The sequence below is a fragment of the Rattus rattus genome, chromosome 15, assembly GCF_011064425.1.
Source record: "Rattus rattus isolate New Zealand chromosome 15, Rrattus_CSIRO_v1, whole genome shotgun sequence".
NCBI lineage: Eukaryota > Metazoa > Chordata > Mammalia > Rodentia > Muridae > Rattus > Rattus rattus.
The window spans coordinates 18,814,977-18,837,726 of NC_046168.1; the positions used below are offsets into that span (position 1 = coordinate 18,814,977).

The window sequence follows — 22,750 nt, forward strand, 5'->3', positions numbered from 1 at the left end:
AAGTACACATGAAAGTCACAGCTCACAGTGGTGAGGAATGTCACAGCTTGATCACCCCTACACACACACACACACACACACACACACACACACACACACACACACACACACACACAGAGAGAGAGAGAGAGAGAGAGAGAGAGAGAGAGAGAGAGAGAGAGAGAGAAGAGAAACGTCCTGCATCCTGGGCAATGACTCCTAAAACCACGCACTTAGGGGTCCAAACATATCCAGCCTGTGGAATCACTAGCTCATAAGGTGACTGTCACATGTCCCTGATGCCTTGTGAAGCATCATCAACTGTAAGGCCATGAGGAGGTTGCACAAAGCACTAATCCATGTCTGTGGAGCCCAGATCCAAGGATCGACACCTCTGCTCCTCCATGGACCTCCCCGTTTTCCTTGGCTAAGCCCCCCAGTTTTGTTTACTCATTCATCTTTTTGTTTGTTTATTGAACGTTTGTAGAGTGTCCACCATGCCTTAAGGACCAAGGACTAAGGAATTAATAATAAACAAGAACTGTACCCTATTTTCATGCAGCTCTCAGTGTAGGGGTGTGGGGGAATAAATAAACATTTGGAATGAACCTTGACATCCAGAGGGGACCCAGGATAGAACTGGAGTTTCAGCTCAGTCTCTCTGTTGAACCCGACGCACCCTGTATGAGCCAGCTCTACTTCCCCGTGACTGTTCCTCCTGTCCTCCTACCCAGATCTCTGTCACATTGAATCCAAGCCCCTCGACATCTCCTGGGCCTCCCAGGACGGCTCAGCATCCTTTCCTGTGGTTGCTGAACCGCCATCACTCACAGTTTCCAATTTTCCAGTGCATCCCCAACCTTGCCTTCTACTTTCTTCCTGTGACCCCTCGTTTGCTCAGACTAGAAAACCCAAACCAAGGAAAACAGCTATGGGGATGTGTCTGGCTCTGTCTGCTGGGCTGAGAAGTAGGGTGTGGGTGGGGGAAAGGCTAAACAGGGACATAGGGGGCTCACTCTTGCACCTGCTGAGATGACCACCTGCTGGGTAGAGGGCTATTTTGCCCTGGAAGAGGAGAGGACACCAAGGGCAGAGCATGAATGGGAGAAGGGGAGTGACAACCTCCTCCTCGACATGAGGATACCAGGGACAGGCAAAAGCCTGCACGCAAGCAGGGATGGCCAGAGAGCTCTGTGGAGTCTACAGAGCCAGCTCTGACCTTCACAAGGCACCTGACAGACCTACAGGAGCCACTGAGCCTTGCCTGTGTAGACATAGCCTGACAGGCAATTGACAGAAGCTCAAAAATACAGAGTCTGGAGAGAAAATGAAACATAAAATTTGAAATTCCTTAACCCTGGGCAAAACCCCAACAGCACCTCAGTAAGAGCCCAGGCCTTCCCATGGCCTGAGACTGTCACTTATCAGAGGACGAGAAGTTTCTTGTTTCTCGCCAGCACCTCTCTCTCTCTCTGAATTTACTGGCCACCACTGGTTATTAGGATGACAATAATCTAATAGAATGTTGGAAATAAACCAATGTTTTATTCATGAGGCTGACTTAAGCATCTAATTTTTTAATTGAGCACAGACAGTCTCCACTGTTGCCTGACTCAGACTGTCTTGATCTATTTAGCTGATGGTGTCTAAAACATTAGCACAATTCCACATCATATTGGCACAGGCCAGAAATGGTTAGGCTCTCCCTAGGCTCCAGTACAAAAAGGCAGAAATTGAGCCCATCCCTCTCCCCATACTATATCGCCATCTGGTGTCAGAGTAAGTAACTGCAGGCTGTACGGGGAAAAGGGGTAAAAACTTGTCTGCCGATTTCCTCGTGTCCAATTTCCTCGTGTCCTTTGTTTACCTCAAACCATAACAAACCAAATATATGAGCTGTACACTTTATAATGGAGTTAAATTAATGGACTAAGGCTGGAGAGATGATTCTGGAGTTAAGAGCACTGGCTGTTCTTCTAGAGGACCAAGGTTCTATTTTCAGGCCCTAAGTGGCAGCTCACAACAAACTGTAACCCAGTCTCAGGGGATCTGACATCCTCTCCCAGTCTCCAAGGGCAGCAGACATGCATGTGGTGCACAGATATACATGAAGGAAAAACACCCATACACGTAAAACAACAAACTTTAAAAGAGTAATGGTGAAGAAAAAACACCCAGAGAGAGAGAGAGAGAGAGAGAGGAGAGAGGAGGGAGGGAGAGAAGAGAGAGAGAGAAAGAGAAGAAAAATAAAAAAGAGAAGAGAGATGGAAAAGAAAGAGAGAGGGGAGGTGGGAGGGAGAGAGAGAGAGAGAGAGAGAGAGAGAGAGGAGAGAGAGAGAGAGAGAGAGAGAGAGAGAGAGAGAGAGGAGTGTGTGTGTGTGTGTGAGGGTGTGTGTGTGAGGTGTGTGTGAGAGAGAGAGAGAGAGAGAGAGAGAGAGAGAGAGAGAGAGAGAGAGAGAGAGAGACGCACAGGATATGTGTCCCAGGGAATCAAGCTCAGTCCCCAGGCATGACAGCCAATGACCTGTACCCACTGTATTCTGTACCTTATTCCTAGGTGCCCACCGTGTATGACAAACACTGCAGCTCCTTGGGAATGGTAAGATGTAGGATATGAGGGCATTTCAGGAGGGAAGGAAGTGACCCGTTATAAAACTCAAGGGTCTTGTGCACACTGGGGACAGTATCCAGCGTGGCATGTATGCTCAGCTATACACTGACCAACTGTGGATCGAGTGACCTGGATGTACATAGCAAGAACACCTAATCCAGGTTCAGAGTGCAGATACAAGGTGTTTCAAGTGTGGGTAGTGGAGACATCGCAGTGTTTTGGTTGGTTACAGATTACTTATGGAGTGACAGTTCCAGAGCAGTTAGTGCCTAGAGCCTACATCACTAAGTGTCAGACAATGACAAAATCATCCATGGCGAGCACACCCGCACACTAGGACATGTGACGTGGAAGATGGGGATGGCAACGTGCTCATTTGGAGAAGGTTCTGGAGCCTCCCTATGCCTCTCTCTATCCCTGATTTTATCCATCGTCGTTCCTGTCATGAACCCAGTTTTCTTGGAATCTAAACTAAGGACAGTCATGCAATGCCAAGGTGCCTTAGGTGAGGCTAATGCATTGAGGAGTTCTACATGGTTGGTTAACGGTGCAAAGTCATGTGACACAGTTACCAAATGAAGAAAGCAGACACTTACCTTTCTCCTCTTGCTTGCCTTTGCTCCTCCCTTTTGTCTAGATACTCCCGGCTGGTGGAAAAGCACAGAATAAGCAAAAAGAGAATAATAGTGTTAGTGCTCATGAGATTACAAACTAACTACTAAAAGGATGTCACGAAGCCCTGCTCTGGCCTTAGGAAAGGCAAAGCTGTCATCGTTGAATGCTAAATGTGGATTTTTTTTCTAGATGGGAAGGAGAAATGGAAACACTGCACTTACTCAGACAGCAGCACTTGCCACTGTTTCTGTACCAGGGCTGCTGCAAGGCCTTACTTAATGCATTTGCTTTCATCACACCCATGATATGTCCAACACTGTTCAACTTTAATGGCTTCAGTTTTCTGGTCCTGCTGCTGAGGTTCCAAATCTAAGTTTCAGACTAGCTGGTCCGTTGCCTTCAGGAGACATCATGGTTGTCGACACTGGGTTGAGGGTGCATTAATAACTGGGCATAATGAGGTAACACCAGGAAGACTAAGGGAGGTATAGACTGGGGTGAACACGGCAAGGACACAGATGTGCACAGATGTGCCATGAATACACATCCAAGCTCACTGCCTTCCACACTAGAAACACAGGAAACTTAACACTGCATACACAAATATCTGAAGCCAGAGGATAACTCCGAGATGTTGGGCAAAAAGCATGAGGCATGTGAACAATTTACTCAGCAAGACTGAGATATGGGTGCCAGAGAAATCCCTACCCCCATACCCCACCTCACCCCTGGGGGGCGAGGGGGTATCAACTGGCACTCCCAATCCCCCCATTTAACTCTCTTTGCATTCACTTTCTCAAATATGGAGCTGCGGTTGCTGTGACTGTCACCTTTGGTCAGTCTGTCCCAACGAGTAGCATTCTTTGTGGACAAGGGGTCACTTTGCCTGGCTCTCTGTGTGTTCTTAAATGACAAGTGACAGTCAATGGAAACTATAGCAGATGGCAGTTGGTGACAAACCATCCCTGAAGACAGGACACTGGAGTAAGTCCCCAGTCCATGTGTGTATAAACAAGAGTACAGCATGATTCAAATATCAGGACACTTTCCCAGCCTGCCCTCCTATGTCACTGGGCACCGGTGACACACAGACCAGGGATCAGGGTGTACTCCAAGGCTGCTTTTTTCTCACACTTTGTTTCCAATGGGCTCACTGCCCCCTCTCTCAATTCTGCTACTGGACTCATCCAATGGATTCATTATTTTTTCCGTGTGTCAGTTACGTGTATTTCTATTTGGCCTCTCTTTAGATCTTCACAAAGGCTTGTCTTTCCCAGTTGTTTCAACTCTTACTGGTCCTACCAGTAAAAAGCTCTACTCAAACACTCTACTGCAATAAGTTAGGAATGAATTCTCATACAGTTTATCACATAGATCAACCGTTTCCAAGGATAACTTGTAGCAGGGATGTGTTTGCCTTTACTCTTGGAACACATCCACAACAGCTACTTTAAAGTCTGCCTCAAAATGACACCATGCAAGTCCCTTCTGTAGTTATCTTCTTATCTGTCTTCTTGGAACTGGAATCTCCCTAGCTCTTAGTGACAGGCTGTTTTGCATTGCATCTGTATATCTTAAATCAACAAAATTCTGGGGATTAAGTTCTGTAAATGACGCTCGTTCTTGTTTTGTTGTTGCAGACAATCGAGCAAGATCGGGTTCACCTGTGAGCTCTGAAGCAACTGACGATGTTGGCTCCAGCATCAGCTCCAGTTCTCAGCTGTTTCTACTGTGCCTCATCAGGCCTAGAGTGCCCCACCCAGCGGTCATTCTAGGACCTGGGTGGTGGTCCTCTCTCCAGGTAGTTCTCAAAGCTGAGCTCGCTCTCTATGCTAGGAGGTACGCTTGCTCAAATCAAAGATGGGCGAGGCTCAGGGTTCCTTGTTCTTGTGTTCCTTCTCTCTCTCTCTCTCTCTCTCTCTCTCTCTCTCTCTCTCTCTCTCTCTCTCTCTTTCTCTCTCTCTCTCTGTGTATGTGTGTGTGTGTGTGTTTGGTTTTGTGGGTATGTTTGTGCCTGTGTACACAGAGGGCCGCAGAGGATGTTGAGTGTCCTGCTTTAGCACTCTCCAATTTATTCCTTTAAAATAGGGTCTCGTGTTGAACCTGGGACTAGGCAGGTGTCTAGCAAACCTCAGCAATGATTTGTCTTTCCCAGCGTCCTTCCTCCCACTGCACAGGGTTTACAGGCCTGCAAACTTCCATAGTTAGCTTTTTTACATGAGTGCTGGGATCTGAAATCAAGTTCTCGAATTAAGTAGCCAAGGATTCTTGCGCACTGAGCAGTCTTTCCAGCCCCATCTCAGCCAGTGCCCAGCCTTTTTGAGACAGAGTGACTCAGGGTCAAAACGCACCTTCGAAAGCCAGGATGACTGGCCAGTGAGCATCCTCACAGGGGCCCTCATGCCTCTGCCTCCCTGGCACTGGGATTACAAACAAGTCCATGCCACCACAGACAGACTTAACACACAAGTTAAAGTTGGTTTTCATGTGTTCATAAAAAGCACTTAATAACCCCCCACTCTCTCTGGTGCTGGTGGTCTTGTTTCCCCTTGAGGCAGAGAAACATGTACCCTAGTGATTTTCTATAAGACTTTGGATATAAAACTTCATCCCCGAATTTTCTGCATATTTTGAGGCAAATTCCCAGCTGCTAATTGGTGGCAAAATAGGAGATTTCTCAGACCCCATAAATCAGGAAGCATTTAACTTGTTCCAGGGAATCTAAACAAATTCTGGAACTACCACAGAAAGCTTGCAGCGCTTGGTAGGATTCTGACAGCTCATGGTATAACACACAAGTGTGGCAGGAAACGATGTTGGTTTACTTCATGCCCCCTATTTGTCCTCTCTCAGCAAAGCCAGGCTTAGCACTCCACCTGGACACTCAGGTGCCTGCACACTCCAGTGGCTTTCCAGTTCTGCTCCTATCTGGGTCATTTCTACAATGACACATGCTCTTCCCGGCCTCTGGGGAGCCAGAAGTTACTGGATCTGTACATGATCACTGCTTGGTCCAGCCTTATGTCCTCTGATGATGTAACAGCATCATTGAGAGCATTTGCCAAAGAAACTAAGCTGAGAAACGGGAAGCAGACAGAGATGGGGAGAAACATGGAAGGAAGGGAAAATGTTGGTCCTGTGGGTAAGGATAGGGAAGTGTGTGGAAAGCAGAAAAGTGGGGGAAGGAAAGTCAGAGGTGGAAAGAAGGGCAGGGAACAGCCATGTGAGGGAAGACTTGCTGCTGTGCATCCTGCAAAGTAGGGCAGGTGGAATCCAGGGAGAGGACAGAAGGAGCAGGGCCTGGAAGATAGAGAGAGAACAGGCAGGCAAACTGGCAAAGGGGGCTACAGAGGGACACTGGGCTCAGTGGGGACAGAGGCACTAAGACGTGGAACCTTCCATAGGCGATGTCTTGGAAGCATCCATGGAGGCAGACAGAGAGCAGGAGACCAGGGACAAAGGGCTGGGAGAAACTGGTACAAAAGTTCCTCTACAGGAAAAAGCAATCGATATTAAATAAGATAAAGTTTATCACGTATGTTTGTACATATGTAATACACACATAGAATGGCTATGTGGTTGCTACAGGGATAAAGAATAAACCAGAAAGTCAGAAAATAGATTTTCTTTCTGACATCCAATAGGCTATAAATAAAGCATGAGGACCTTCAGAGACAAATGGCAAATTACACTGAGGCAATTGGGCTGTGTCCTTTAACTAACGGTGAACCACGGATGCACAGCGCCCTAATTGTGTTTTGCTGTCTGTGCTTCCTGCCACATGGCTACAGGAAGCCAGAGCAGGTCCGAGCAGCCCGCTGCAGGCGAATCCCACTCCTCTTTAGAGATACAACAGAAAGGCGAGCAGACGAGCTGTTTACTGGCCCCCTTAGGAAGCTGTAGGCCAAACACTTTAAGTTTCAAATCACAGTTGAAGTAACCTTAGACTCCTTACTTGAATTTGTTCCTTTCTTCCCGTTCTATCCTCTGCAGTCTTTCTTCTCTCTCTTGCCGCCTCCGCTCTCTCTCCGCTGCCAGTGTCTCTTGGTGCTGTCTAAAGGAGGATGTGAGAAGGCCACTTGCCGATGACCTGAAAACACAACCAGTCCCGGTTTAGTGGCCTGGTCTGGCCCATGGATGCAAACATGGAGCGGGAGTCTGGGGAGACGGCTCAGTGGTTAACTCTCTCACTCTGTGAAGGAGGCGGGCGCTCAGATGCCAATAGCCCATGTAAATGGTGAGTTCTGGTATGGTAGCCTACCCGCAAATTCCAGTCTAGAAAAGGAGAGACAGGAAAGCCCCCAGAGAAAGTCATAGCAGAGCTGCAAGCTTTGGGTTTCTTTCAGAGACCTTGCCTCAATGAGTAAAGGTAGAAGAGACATAGAGAATGAGTCTCAACATCAGCATGGGCATATGTATATGTACTTCACCAACATACATATAGAAAAACATGCATGTGCACACATACATACTACACAGACAAATGGATACTCTACACACACACATGTACACACACATGCATACACACATATACACATACATGTGTTTATACATACACACACGTATACACATGTGTATACATGTATGTGTACATACACACATGCACACACATGTACATACACATGTGCATACACACATACACACACACACACATACATGATTCAGATAGTGAAAAGCATGGAAGCAGTAATCAATCCCTCCTTGATGTGTCTGGATAGGGGGGTCCAGCACCCATGTAGTGCTTACATGACTAGGCATCTCAAGGCTTTCTACTTCAGAAGTCATATGTGTAAATGGTGATAAGCAAACAGCTTCGCATGCTGGTATGTAAAACACCAGGCAACACGCTTGGCTAATAAGTGATCATCAGTCACAGCCATGGGAACCATTACAAATAGAAATCCAGGAAAAGACACTGCATGTATGTACATAGATTTATACAATAGATAGATACCATTATATTTACATTTAAATTTTATGTTAAGACTTTGATAAACTAGAATCGACTTTCAGCCTAACATTTTTCTGTTTATACATTTTTCCATATACTAACTTCTCTGTGTGCATCTCAAAATAATGATGTCATCTTAAAACAAGGTGTTCAGAAGATAGACAGGCAGAAAAGACATGACATGGGCCTAAAAAAACAAATCCAATTAAGGAAATTTTCTGCAGTGTTAAGAATCATCCAAGGACATTCTGCATGCCAAAGGCCAGCTCTCACTCTTGGCCAGAGTTCAGGTAAAAACTGGACCCTTCTCAACTGAGTGGAAGCCACAGTGGGGTGCCACTGGTATGGGGGTCACAGAAAATGGTAAGATAGAGAAGGGTGGGGCACCAGAAGACAAAGTAACTAAAGGAAAAAGTTAAAAAGGGGAGAGCTGGGGAGTCAGCTTGGACCTCTCAGAAATAAAACACAGTGTGAGCAACTTTTGCTTTCACTTGTCAACTGAACCTTCCAAATATAAGACATAAATCCTCTGAGATATAGTCTCTAAACCCAAGGATGCAGAGTGAACAGAAGCATATGTGAATTCAGAGATAATACGCTTGCACAGTCGGGGACATGGAGAAAGACGGGGTTCTACGTCACGAACTCTCCCAAGAGATCCAAGCCATCCTCACTAGTAAATGTGAGTTACCTAAAGCGGTGAGGGGAATGGAGGAAAAAGGCTCACTAGCCTTCTAACCGAGGTCTGTCTTCCAGCTCAGGGGAGGCACTAAGGGGTCCTCACATAGGCATAGACACAACTTACTGAGTTTCACCATGAAAAGCCTATGCTGTGCTGTAAAGACTCTATATTCACCGTGATGCTGCTATTTTCGCAATTTTAGAAATGTTATTCGTGGGTAAATTAAATGCACAAGAGGAAAAAGATTCCTTTAATCTCTTACATGACTGATAAACATTAAGGATATTAACATAAGTACTAAATTTATATAATCCATCAATCTGATGCCGCACATTAGAGAAAACACTTTTTCACAAACATCATTAAAAACCTGAAATTGTACCAATAGGAATGAATGAATGGATGACCAGAACCTATGTCATATGATCTTTCTTCCTGGTCATAATGCAATTAAGTTGAAAATAGTAAGGAAATAAATCTGAAAAAAATTCTCATTAATTGCACAATTTGATATATTTTCAGCATCAAATCCATATGTAGAAGTATAAAATGGGGCCAAGGTTTTAATTTTCTTAAGCTAATACATATATAAATAACCACCTCTAAAGGACTTTTTTTTGGAACTTTATAAATGAATCTATCGTTGTTGTCGTCATCGTCATTGTCGTCGTCGTCGTCGTCGTCATCATCATCATCATCATCATCATCATCAGGAGTAAGAACAAAGCAGAGCATTGTCTCATGAAATGTTAAAACCCATTTCAATATCCACAGCAGCCAGAGGTGAACATGAGCTTGGTATACAATGGAGATGTGGGCTTATGGAATGAGGTCATCACCCAAGATACACACACACACACACACACACACACACACACACACACACACACACCCTAAATTTTTAAGAAATAAACATTCAAAAGCAAGCTGTGCTACAATGTGCTACACGGTCTGCCTTCTCTTTGCTTCAGAATCCACGTAACCTCTCCATTCCTTCCAGGGACACACGCAAGCATCTGATGACTCACGCCTTGGTCTTCACATATATCCTCTGACCTGAGATAAAAGTTCCCTTCTCCCTAGGCTAACATCACTTACATTCCTGTTTGCCTGACAACAATGATGTTTTCCTGAACCCCAACCTCGTCTAAGAATCCCAGTGTGCTCCTTGTGGAAGTTTGCACTATTACCAGGGACCTGAAATCTCCTCCATGGTAATTAGCAATGAGCAGTATTTTCTCTATGCTCTTCCTGTTCTTGGACCTTCGGCATTTGATTTTGTTTGAGAGGGGACAGAAACTTGAAGGACATTGTTTTCCTCATAGGAATTCAGCATTCTTTCCATTATGCTAATGCTAGTTATAAAGGATTGGTTCCAGAAAGAACTGAAATTATATACTTGATAGAATGATTTGTGTAGATTTGGAAGTAAGCAGGTCCTTTTGCTCCAAGCCATAGGAATAGTCACCTTTTCCCCAAGACTCTCCTGTTTTCCCATAGAAAAGCAGTCTACCCAATACACTGAGGCAGCCAGTCTAATCCTGACCTTAAGTGGTTTGGGCTGTCTCTTAGCTCCTAACAGAACCAACTGATACCCTGGGCTGAGTGAGAAACAGAGAGGATGCGATCTAAAGTGGGGGTGGCAGTTGTCATCAGCAGTCTTCCCCTTTTGATGGTGGGCTGGCACTGTCTCCATCTAAGACTCTGCAGACAGACTAAACATGCAATTGGAAGTGTTTCTACAAAGCCGAGACCAACAGGAGAGACGAACGTTAGCTTCAGCTTCTAGACCAGTTGAAAAGCATTCGAGACGGCCTCAGTCTGCCAGCTAACCTCTGCAAGCTCGGGGCAGAGCGCTGTCTTGCCGGTTTATTGCACAGTAAGTTTGAATGGATGCACAGTATCTTCTAGAAACAGACGTCAATGGTACAGGGTTAGAGTTAGGGTTGGGTTTGCTCTCACAACAGTCTTTGGCTGGGGAGACTGCTAGCTGGTGAAGTTACAGCCTTGCAAGTACAAGGACCTTAGTTAAAACCCCATTTAAGAAGTACCAGGCATGGTGGCATGGTCTTGAAACCCCAAAATTCAGGAAGAAGAAAACAGCAAATGTCTGGGGCTCACTGGCTAGGCAACCTAGTCAACATGGCAAGCTAAAGCTAATGAGAGAACCTGTCTCAAAAAGACAAAATGGAGAGCTCCTGAGGAACAACATTCAAGGTTGTCTTCTGCCCCCCACATATACTCACACATATACTCACATGCACCTACACACCTACATGCTCACAGACTTACTTCCCCAGCTATTGAATCAAGGCTGGCCACAAGGCTTGTTTTGTTCAACACAGCAATAGAACCATCACTTACAGGCCTGGTATTGGATGGTGTTTCCACAATGATGCTCACCCTTCTGTTAGCCTTGGGTTACCCCAAGTACCACAGTGTAAGTAGGACTCAAGTGAGGTAGCCATATAATCTGCATTGTGCTGTGGTCTCCTGTCCACCCAGCCAAGAGCCAGACTGGCTATATCTTGTTCCATTTAGATATAGCCAGTTGTAAACCCAGCTGATTGATAATACCTGAGTAAAGCAAGTTAAACCTGGATTCTATCAAACTAAGCACGGCCAATATTACCAGGGAAGAGAACCAGGAGGTAGCACATGGCTGTTACTTCTTTTTTTTAAAGATGTATTAATTTATATGAGTACATTGTAGCTGTCAGACACACCAGAAGAGGACATCACATTCCAGATGGTTGTGAGCCACCAGGTAGTTGCTGGAGATTGAACTCAGGACCTCTGGAAGAGCAGTCAGTTACTTTTAACAACTAATTTTAGATGTTACTTACATGCTGTAGGGCTGACCCAAACAGGATGGGTCATGGGAACATTCTTTCTATGTCTGATCAGAAGAACCTGGCAACTTGTTGTGGCCTCCAATGAAATCTAAATGTAGGAACAATAAAACTCACTCCATAATCTTACCTATTGCTAAACTCCTCCACCACCACACCCAATGGTCTGCTGCCAAGCAAGCCATTCAAAATAGGGATTCAAGTTCTAAGAGCTGTCATGACTCAGTCAGGGAAAAGTATCATGCCCAATATAGCTGAGACTAACAAAGCCAAAACACAAGACCTCAGAAAAGGATTTTACACAATCAAGCCCAAGAATGAAAAAATACCATGTGTTCTACAAGGTAAGATTCATGATATATTGATTAAAATGCTGATATATGAAAAGAAATGTGTGTGTATGTGTGTGTATGTGTGTGTGTGCGTGTGTGTGTGTGTGTGCGTGTGTGTGTGTATGTGTGTGTGTGTGCGTGTGTGCGTGTGCGTGCGTGCGTGTGTGTGTGTGTGTGTGTGTGTGTGTGTGTGTGTGTGTGTGTGTGTGTGTACAGTCATTCTATCTAAAGCCCATAGACTCATGAGTCACGCAATCAATCTGACCCCAGCTGGAAGTATAAAGTGGCATTGCAGGAAACTGATTGGTGGACTTGAGCAAACAATGACATCACTATTTAACAAGCAACATATTTAAAAATCAAGGAAAAGGAGACACCATAGAGGACCAATGAAACTTGGAAAGTCACTTGACATGTAACTAGACCAATTGTAAGGAGGGACAACTGAAAGAAAAAAAAGAGACACTGAAAGTGTCCCAAAAAACAAGAATTATAAAGCACCAGGCCCAAGGATTTCATCTAATTCCCAAGTACAAGAAATACCAAGAAAGCCATATCAATACATATCAAATTCAAATTGCTAAAAATCAATGACAAAAAGATAACCTTCAAGGCAGCCAGAGCAAACAGATACAGTACACGAAGAGCAACAGTGAAGGTGGCAAATTATTATCAAAAATTGAGGGGAGATAGAGGACAGAGTGCAACCTAAGATATGAAATCACGCTGAGACGCCATCAATAAAATTCTTCTGGGGGGGGCAGTAAAGAGCTTATTTAAACTAGAAAATGTATATTCTTTAAATTGCACCAAGAACTATCTAATTTACATGGGTTTGTTGGTGTAGAAAATTCCTTAGGATAATGGACACATAAGTTGAAACAGCTAACTGTAATTACGTATAATACACTAAATAGAAGACTCACCTCCTCATATACTCTTAGTCCAGAAATCTCAGTTCTAAATACATGCTGAGGAAGGTACCAGGAGTTTGCAAAGATCAAACATATTATTCTTTTGACAGAGAAACTCACTGAAGCCTGGGAACTGGTGCTGCAGCTTCTGACACAGTCCATAGAGCTATGCACTGTTTCTGTTACTTTTTACAGAAATGTAAACTTTGTAATTGACCTTTAAATTGCCCTCTGGATTAATTTATCTAGAATAGTTTCCACGCAAATATACACAATTTCCATGTGGCTGTTTTATTTCTTCCTTTATTAGGTATTCAATCATTTTAATGTATCATAATCAGATTGTCCAATTTATTTTTAGACAAAGAATTGGTTACCATTTTTTTTTTTTTTTTTTTTTCTATGGAACATACCAGGCCTTTCTTTAAAAGCTTCTAAGACAAGGTAAAGAAGAGATGACAGAATAGTTTTCACAGCACTTTTATCAAATCTCTTGATTACAAACTCTCAGTAGTTAAAATCTGAGAGATGTACAGTTATTGGTCTTCCCTGTTTTTTTATTTTAGGAAATTTTTCTTTCCTTTTTTCCTTTTATTTTCTCATATTGTATCCTGACTATAGTTTCTCCTCCCTCTACTGCTCACCACCCACCCTCCCCTTCTGATCCACTCTTCCTTTCTGTCTCTTATTAGAAAAGAACAGGCTTCCAAAAGACCACAACTAAGCATGACAAAATAAAATATAACAAGATGAAGCAAAAATGATCATATTGAAGTTGGACATGGGAGCCCAACAGGAGGAAAAGTGTCCCAAGAACAGTGTCCTCCAGTCCCTTATTGATAACCTTCGTTGTCAACTTGAAGAGATTTAGATTTACAATGAAACAAACCTTTGGGGGAGTCTAAGAGGGAAGACCCAGTCTAAACATGGTCAATTCCATTCCATGCGTTAGACTCTCCTATACGATATAAAAGAGAACGTGGTCTGAGCACCAGCATTCACCTCTCTCTGCATTCTGACTGCAGACGTAATGAGACTAGATGCCTCAAGCTCTTGCTGCTATGACTCACCCCACCCTCCCATGATGGACTGTGAGCTCAAATAATCCTTTCCTTCCTGAAGTCGTTTATGTCAATTACTTTGTTACAGCAGTAAGAAAAGCAACCAATACACCCACCTAGCCAATATATACATATACTGAAAACAAAAGTCAAGGAAAAAGAAAAAAGACCTTTCCAGATATAAAAAAAAAAGAATATAAATTCTAGATGCACAGTACAAAAAATGGTAGCAGAAGGTAAATGATGCCACTTAGCAACTTTGAGTCACATAAAAAAGAAAAAGAAAGAGGCAAATATTCTTTAAACGCTATTTAAAGATAACAAACTATTTAACATAAGCAAAACTGCCATGCACTGCAGGATTACAAGGCATATAAAAGTAAAAACAAAAGTATACTTCTAAGGTTGTATGACTGCAATTAGTTAAGATAAATACTGTAAATGTTGAAAGTGTCAACATAAAATAGTAATGTTACTACAAATAAGGCAAGAAATGAAACAAAACAAACTAATAAAAATAGACACTAAAAATTGGCAAAGGTAATTAAGTGGAAAAAGAACAGATTAAACAAATATAACAGCAATTTATAAACCTAAACTCGATTTAATCAATAATCACATTAAATATAAATGGTCTAAACACTCTGCTTAGCAAGCAGAGATTGTTAGATTAGACTTTTGGAATTCAGTAATTTGCCTATACTAATCCCATGTAAATATAAAACATAATTTATGTTCAAATGAAAGCATGGAAAACACACATTAATGATTAAAATATTTTATCATGGATAAAGCAGACCATTTCGACATGATAAAAGACCACAAGTCACCAGGAGAATGTAGCAATTATAAACATTTATGTACCAATAAATGAACTTTGACATAAAGAAGAAAATCTTCAGGAGATAAGTAAATATAAAAGTATAGGATAGGATCTTGTCACTATTTTCTCAGAAATTGATGGAATGGGTGGATGAAAAATCAGTAAGAATATAGAACACTGAAACAATACCACACATGGGCTGACACTTGTTGGACACTGCACCCAATGTCAGGAGACACATTCTTTGCAAGTGGTCACAGAAAGTTTTCTATGAGAGGAGATGGCCTGGGCAATGAGGTAAAATTCACCAAGTTTAAAAGAATTAAAGAAGATAAAAGTAAATTATTTGACTGGAACTTCATTAACTTCAATATTATAACAGAATTTAAGTTTATAAACCTACAAATAGTCATAATTTAAAGAAATAGTCTAAAATAACCTGTGGGTAATGAGAAAAATAAAAAAGAAACTTAGAAGCATTTTGAACAAATGAAAGGTAAATGTGAGCAAAACCTTGAAACATAATACAGCACGCACAGGGAAACTTCTCGTGCTAAATGCATACATGTTTGTTAGGTCTTAAATCAATGACCTTATTCCCTAACGAGTCAAAAAGGGCATATTTCATGTAAATTAATAAAAAGAAAGAAAAAACAGAGTAGAAATTAAGGGAAAGATAGAAAAGAGAGAAAATGAAAGCTAAAATAAGAGATATCCCTGATAAACATGTATGCAAAAATCATCAATAAAATATTAGCAAAACATTACAAGCACATACAAAGAGGATCATTCACCACTGTCACATTGTCTTAGTCCTAGAAATGAAGGGTTGGTTCAACACTCATAAGTAAGTAAATATGATAAATCATATACTTAAAGGTAAAAAAATCAAATGATCATTTTAATATTCAAAAAATCAACATGCTTTTATAATAAAGTCCTAGAAAGAATTGGACTGGAGGGAACATACATCAACTTAATGAGCATTATATATGGCAAACCCACAGCTAACGTTATCCTAAATGGAAAAAAACTCAAAGCAGTCTGTTACTGGTCCTTTGCTACTATGTAGGTTCGTCCTTCTTCCACACTTCTCCATCCTTCTCCACACTTTCAACCCCCCCTAAGACTAGATAGTACGGAAAAAAGGATAGAGGAGAAAGGGGGTGATGTTATCATTAGACTACTTCCTCCTGATAAGGGATGTCGAGTTTCTTAAGGGCAAGTTGTGATCTTTGCAGTCAATTTCTTCTTATGTTTCTCTTCTTCATGCACTACTCTTCACAAACCATGACCAACTGCAGCCAATCAACAACCCTTGGGTCCACCTCCCTTGGGCCCTAGCGTTTATATAAGCTCTGATGAGTTCCCAGAATTCCAAATGCTGCACAATCACAGAAACTATTTGGTGTTGGCGAGATCACCCCCTTGCTAGAGCACGAGGTAAAACATCGTCAGCTGCTGTGGAAGACCTGAAGCAGCCTCATGGCCCACACCGGGAATTAAAACGAAAACATATTCTGATAATATTTCTGTGTTTTGTTTAAAAGAAACCACAATGCCAAAATTGTCACTGCAGAAATCCTAATAAAATTAATGATGAGACAGAGCCGTCCACTACCCTGACTCCTTTTTCAAAATGGTGCTGAGAGTACTAGCTGGAGCAATAAGGCCAGAAAAGGAAATTGAAGAGATACAAACAGGATAGGAAGTCAAATCATTCCATCTGCAGATGATATTATTCACAAGGAAATCCAAAAGTTCTACCAGACAACTTCTAAAGACAATGAACAATCTCAGCAAAGGGGCAGGGTGCAAAAATCAACTTTAAAAATCAATAGCCTTTCTATACAACAAACACACTAACAAGGAGATCAGGGACAAACTCCTATTTGCAACAGCATCAAGGACAATAAAATACTTGAAATAAACCTTGCCAGAAAGGTAAAAGACCTCTACAACAAAATCTCCATGTATTTGAAGAGATAGACATCCCTGCTCATGGATTGGTAGAAAAGATGTTGTAAAAAAACAACCATCCTACCAAAAGCCATATATAGAATCACGACAGTGGCCAGCACTGCAAGACATGCATAAGGGTACAGTAACTGATACGTACATATTGGTGGCAACAAACAGCTGTCTAAATGGACGTAAGGTCCTCTCAGCAAAAGGAAACTCACGTTAGGTGCTGGAAACTTAGCGGCTTCCCAAGGTCAGGGAGGCCATGGACCTTAAAAAAGAATCTACTACTGCCTGTTTGCTAGACCTGCATAAGCCTTCACTAGATGAGTGCAGCCACCACCCCTCACCAGAGAAGTGTCTCTTACAGCAAAGGGCGATCATTACGGAAAACCCCAACTGGGTACAATTCAGAGATCAGTGGATCACATAGAACCCAACCCCAGCAGACACGTTTCCATCACAGTTTCTGAACCTGTGGGTCAGGGATGGCCTCTGAAAAGGGAGCTGGAAATGCTGTAAGCACAAGGATACCATGAAAGTCTCTCCTAGAGATGACTATGGAAACAAGATGGGGACAATGGCATATAAACAGATACGTTAACATGGAAGGGGGGAAGCTTTAGGGGACTCTACTCCTGCACAAAGAACTACAGACAACGAATGACTAATGGGAAAAGGAGAGTTAGCCTTTCCCAGGGATGAACCCCCTTATTGGATGCCAAATTCAGAGTGGCCAGCCTTGAAACTATACACACAGAACAACAAAAATGGACTCAGCAGGTAATATTTATATGAAATTGTGCATGCATGCATACATACATGCACACATATAGACATCTATATGTTGCACACATGTAAGCAATAATAAAAAGAAAAAGAGGCTGGGAGCTGGACATCCTGGGAGTGGTTCAAGGGAGGATGGGGACTGTCGGGAAGAAAGGAGAAGGGCAAGTAGAGTAATTCCTTTTCGCTTTAAATAAACAATTTTAAAAAATTTAAAGAAAGACAAAAACGTTTTTGAGTTTGATAAAATGTATAAGCCTCAAGCCAAAATGATAACAAAAAGAGGACATAAACCACCAGTACCAAACGCAGAGAGATGAATGACATCACTGCAACAGGAACAGACATTGCAAAAACAAGAAGCAAACTGTAGACAGTTGTGGGCCATTAACCTGATACATTACACTAAATAGAAAAGGCCCTGCAAGACAAAAACCACTGAAACACAATGAAAAAGTAGAGGAGGACATTATGGGTTCACAGTGTGTGAGCAGCTGTTAGAGAAACCAAATGCACGGTTACAGCCTTCACTGGCAAATCCTAAAGACTATTTAAGGAAGGAGTGGTTCAGGGCCCAAAGAACAGCTCTAGAGAGCTGAAGAGATCCATTTCATCACATTCTGTGAAGCTGGAGTCACACCAGTGTGCAATCATTTTTCTTGAAACGTTACGCATGCCCTACTGTATGGCTCAGTCATTCCAACCTCAGTCATTACCCGAGAGAAATGAAAGCATGCGCAGAAACGCTCACGTCAAAATCACTGACAACCCAGATGTCCTCCAACGGGGAAGTCGGCAAGTCACGATGGGGATGAATCAGCCAGCAATGAAAGGGAATGTGTTGGCCACGTGAAGGACTGTCAAGACAATTCTGCTAAGCAAAAGCACTCAATGTCCCAGGGGACTATAGCATCATGTTAACTGAAAACTCATTCAAACGTGGATGAATCCATAATGGTGGTGGTAACTTAGGGATGGGGAAAGACAACAGTAACTAGAATGAGAGATATGAGCACATTACTGAAAGAGACTGATGTGACTGTGTGTGTTACCTCAGTGGTGGGAATGGCTTTTCTGGGACATGCATGACAGATTTTCTATGGAATTTTTTTTAAAGATTTATTCATTTATTATATATAAGTACACTGTAGCTGACTTCAGATACACCAGGAGAGGGCATCGGATCTCTTTACAGATGGTTGTGAGCCACCATGTGGTTGCTGGGAATTGAACTCAGGACCTCTGGTAGAGTAGTCGGGTGCTCTTAACCACTGAGCCATCTCTCCAGCCCCTTCCTATGGAATTTTTATTTGGCAATCTTACTCTGAAAATGGCTGACAAAGTACCCTTTGGTAAGTAAAATAAATAAAACAAAATAATAAAATATTATTGGTAAAAGAAGCAAACATTTCCCACATAAAAATGTAATCTTTGATTAAATATTAACAAAAAGCCAAGCAATGTTTTTTTCTAGAATTATTACTTAATTCATGTGGAAAATGCAATAGAAAGATTTGATGCTTACAAAATAATTGAATGAAGATACTTATGGTGGACAGTGAGATGGGGGCCGTGTCTCTCCTCCCCCCTACCATGAAACTGTCACATGACCTAGGTACTAAAGAGTAACCTGGCTGAAGGAATTAACTTCCGGTGAAGAAACTGTCCTAGCCCACAGCTAGGGCACTGAGCACTCTAGTGCCACTGTCTAGGGCCGTGGCACATCACAGAAAGATCAGGTGGCAGGCCCAAACTGCTCACTTCACAAATCCAGGGAGAGAGAAAGGAAGGAGCCAGGGATCCACAATCCTTCTAGAGGACATGTCCCCAAGGACCTAAAGGCCTTTCTCTCCGCTCAACCTCCTAAAGACTCAATGACCTATTCTGAGCACCATTAACACTTGGTCCTTTAGTGGACATTTAACTTTCAACTTACAGTACTCTATTCTAGGAAAAAAAATTTTAAGTGAGGGAATAAACAGGTCCCAGAGCTAACTCTAAGAACATGCTACTAGCCTCGTCACCACGCAGCACTCCTGGGGACACCTGCCGTCCAGAGGGCTGTAACCTGCAGGCTACCTCTGCTTCCCCATCTTTGGAGCTAGCACACTTTGTGTTTGCGCAGCTCTCGGCTTCCAGGCCATGGGAGGGAGTCATAGGGTCCACACAGGGAGCTAGGGAGGATCCCGAGGGAGTCTCATGTTACCTGACTGGCTCAAGAGTAGGCACAGAGCCATTCCTTCAGGCCCTGGCTGTCCTCAGGCATCAGCCATCTCCTGGCCGCTATTGTGGGCCATGACCTTGGCACAGAGCGAGTCTTGTCTGTTCTCTCCTTCCCTCTGAATTTCCAGCCTTGTGTCCAAGACCATGAGTTCTCCAGCACAAAGGAGGCCAGTGCTCTCTTGTCAGGGCTCCAAGTCCCCACGGTTTCACATCTCCTCATTCTCCTGGCAGCTTCCAGAAGCACTGACTGCCACCAGCTGTCTGGCAGGTCTGGCTGACAGGCTGACAGGCCGACATCCATCCTGCCCATCTCTGTCTTCCACTTGGGGCCAATGTTTTCTCTGTTTGCAAACTTGCCTCATCTCTGAACACCAGACTTACTCCACACCATCTCCCATCTCATCCAGTTCTTCAAAATCGTGTTTTAAAGAAACGCATACTTATTCTGTCTCCTTAGCTCCTCTTGACTGTCTGTCCCTACTCCCAACCTTCACCAAGTAAATCTCAGGGGAAATTGCAATGTCTTATGCTGGTAGCCCAACTTCACATACAGGAAGGGGTGTCCCACTGAAAGAAGGCTCTTCCTGCTTGCATGGCCTATCCCTTCCAAACCCCCACCTCTGGATGGCCTGTCTTTTCTTAACTCTTCTAGGAAGGCTCGCTTTCTTCAAGGTTGTCATGACAATGGAAATTCTATATTGGTTTGCTCAATTTTCTGCCATAAATACGTAATCCCTAGGAAATGAAGGATGGGGTGTCACTCTAGCAATGCTGGATTAACATGTCCAAGCACAATGCACACACTCAGGAAGTAGCTGCGCTATGCAAACCATGGTTTGCAAATATACACAAACTACTAATTGGTAGGGCTGGCGTCACCTGTACACAATCAAGCCTGTCCAGAATCAAGCCAGGGGCCTCCATTATAAGGCAAAACTTATTTACTCTTAGTTGCTAGGACTGAAGGAAATGGTGGGCAAAGGGGAAAGCGTTACAAGTACCAAAGAATTGGGGTGGACTTTCTGAGTGGTAAATTATACTCAATCTCTTTTGTAATCTGTAGTCTTTGTACAACACCTGTGAAAAACAGGGACAACTGAGAATTATTTGTCCCACTCTAAGAGCATGCTGGATGGGGTGGTACCACACAAGTCTTACATCTTAGTTCTTAGTAGGTGCCTCTCCGTTCTAAGGAGACCTGATCCCACCTGTACTTTCAAATGATAATTGACCGTCCCTGTTATAGCTTCATTTAAGCCTCAATATTATGCAAAACCCCTTCTCATTTGCAAACAGAATTAGAATAAGGGATACTTAAGGTTACCGGCCACATCCTCTACGTAAATGAGAGAGAAAAACTATGCCAATCCCACTGTCCTAAGGAAGAAAACAGGAAGCAGAGGTTACAAGCTTTGGCAAAGGAAGAGGGTGGGTGAGCTGGTGTTTGGACCGTGAAGGCATAGCTTCTGGCTGAAGCTCACCTAGAGGCAGAAATGAGTACCGCTGGTTTGTGGAGCTCTGAAGGCAGAAGGCCAAGAGCATGGAACAGCATAAAACACCCATCGAATGCACACTAGAACGATCCTGAAAAGTCACACGGACGCCAGGTTCTCCAGGCTGCAGTGCTGCTTACTATATTCTCCAAGTCCTTTAACAACGTGACCAGTTGATGAAGGTGAGCCATCTCCACCAGACGGCTTTGCAGGCCCAAGGTCAAGTCCGAGACCACGGGAGGCAAGGGAGCACCGGTTTAGAAGCCTAGGGATAAATGTGTAACTACAAGTGCCGAAAACCGGAGCACAGGCCCAGAAATGTATATCCACGATGCATCCGGTGTGGACAAGTCAGAGAGATTACACGGAACAAATGTCATTTTCTTTGGTCTTAGTATATGAAGAGGAATCAAACAAGGAGACCAGAGAGACGATACACTTGAGTCTGAACAGGGAGCCTCGGGACATCCTGGTGTGTTCACTGGATAACTTCCTCGGGGCCGAAGTTCAGTTAGACTGAGTCAGTGGTAACAAGGTTGATGGAGGTCCGTGCAGAGCCCAGATGTGAGAGGAGCCCGTTGCAAGCTTAATCACATGGGGCCTGCCACTAGACAGCAAGGAGGCAGCCAAGGCTCACAAGAAGGAAAAGCCATTCACTCAGAGCTGTACTTCAGAAAGGAAATAGGACATGGCCTGTGGCAGGGTCCAAATCCAGGCTTGATCTTGTCCTTGAACTAGAGGAGTCTGATATCTAATACATATGTGATGGCAAAACCCTCTAGCATGTGTTGAAGGCAGGAGTTCTTGGGTAGGTCAGGGTCTGATGCAGAGCCCAGGGGCTCTAGTGGACAAAGTCACTATGTGGTGTCACCAGACTCTACATAAACTTACTCCATCAATGCATTCCTACTCGTATGCACTCTGGATGGAATGCCATGGATTAATTAGGACCATGTTTTGCTTTCCAGAACCTCTTATTGCTTGTAATGAGATTGCTATCAAGACCTGGTGGCATGCAAGCAAGAACGAAGCATGAAGAGCAGACAGCTTCTACCGCTGGACGGCAGAGCTCCCACCACACCGGCCTCTTTCTGTCAGGGCGACATCAGGTGTCATCGTGAAGACACAAGATGCCCTTTACACAGCATTCTGTGCTATCTGACTTTATTTTTCTTAGCGATGTTTAGTTCGGTTTTATTTCCTTATTTAGGCTGATCAGCCGATTTACATTTTAAAATGCTCCACTGTACAGTGGAAATCTCGACTCCGCCGACACAATTAAAAGCAACAACAAAAAAATTCTAAGCAGATCAAATGATAGAACACAGCCAGCAAGTATTTGGGATCCAAAAAGGCACAGAGATCACATCTCTGTAAAGAGCGGGGACTTGAAACCCCAGACAAGGAGAACATTGAAGCATGTGTCGATTCTAGCAAGGTCAGCACAAGAAATCAAGCCAAAGCAG

At 43.3% G+C, this 22,750-nt stretch overlaps 1 protein-coding gene across 1 annotated transcript in view; it reads right to left on the reverse strand.

Moving 5' to 3' along the window:
- Fhod3 (formin homology 2 domain containing 3) overlaps positions 1-22,750 on the reverse strand; it is a 235,943-nt gene that overhangs the window by 68,067 nt on the left and 145,126 nt on the right. Inside the window, exons 9-10 of the mRNA XM_032885556.1 lie at positions 7,161-7,295; positions 3,187-3,237 (exon numbers count right to left, since the gene is read on the reverse strand). Coding sequence (XP_032741447.1) covers positions 3,187-3,237; positions 7,161-7,295 — 186 coding nt within the window. The remainder of the gene's footprint in view (positions 1-3,186; positions 3,238-7,160; positions 7,296-22,750) is intronic.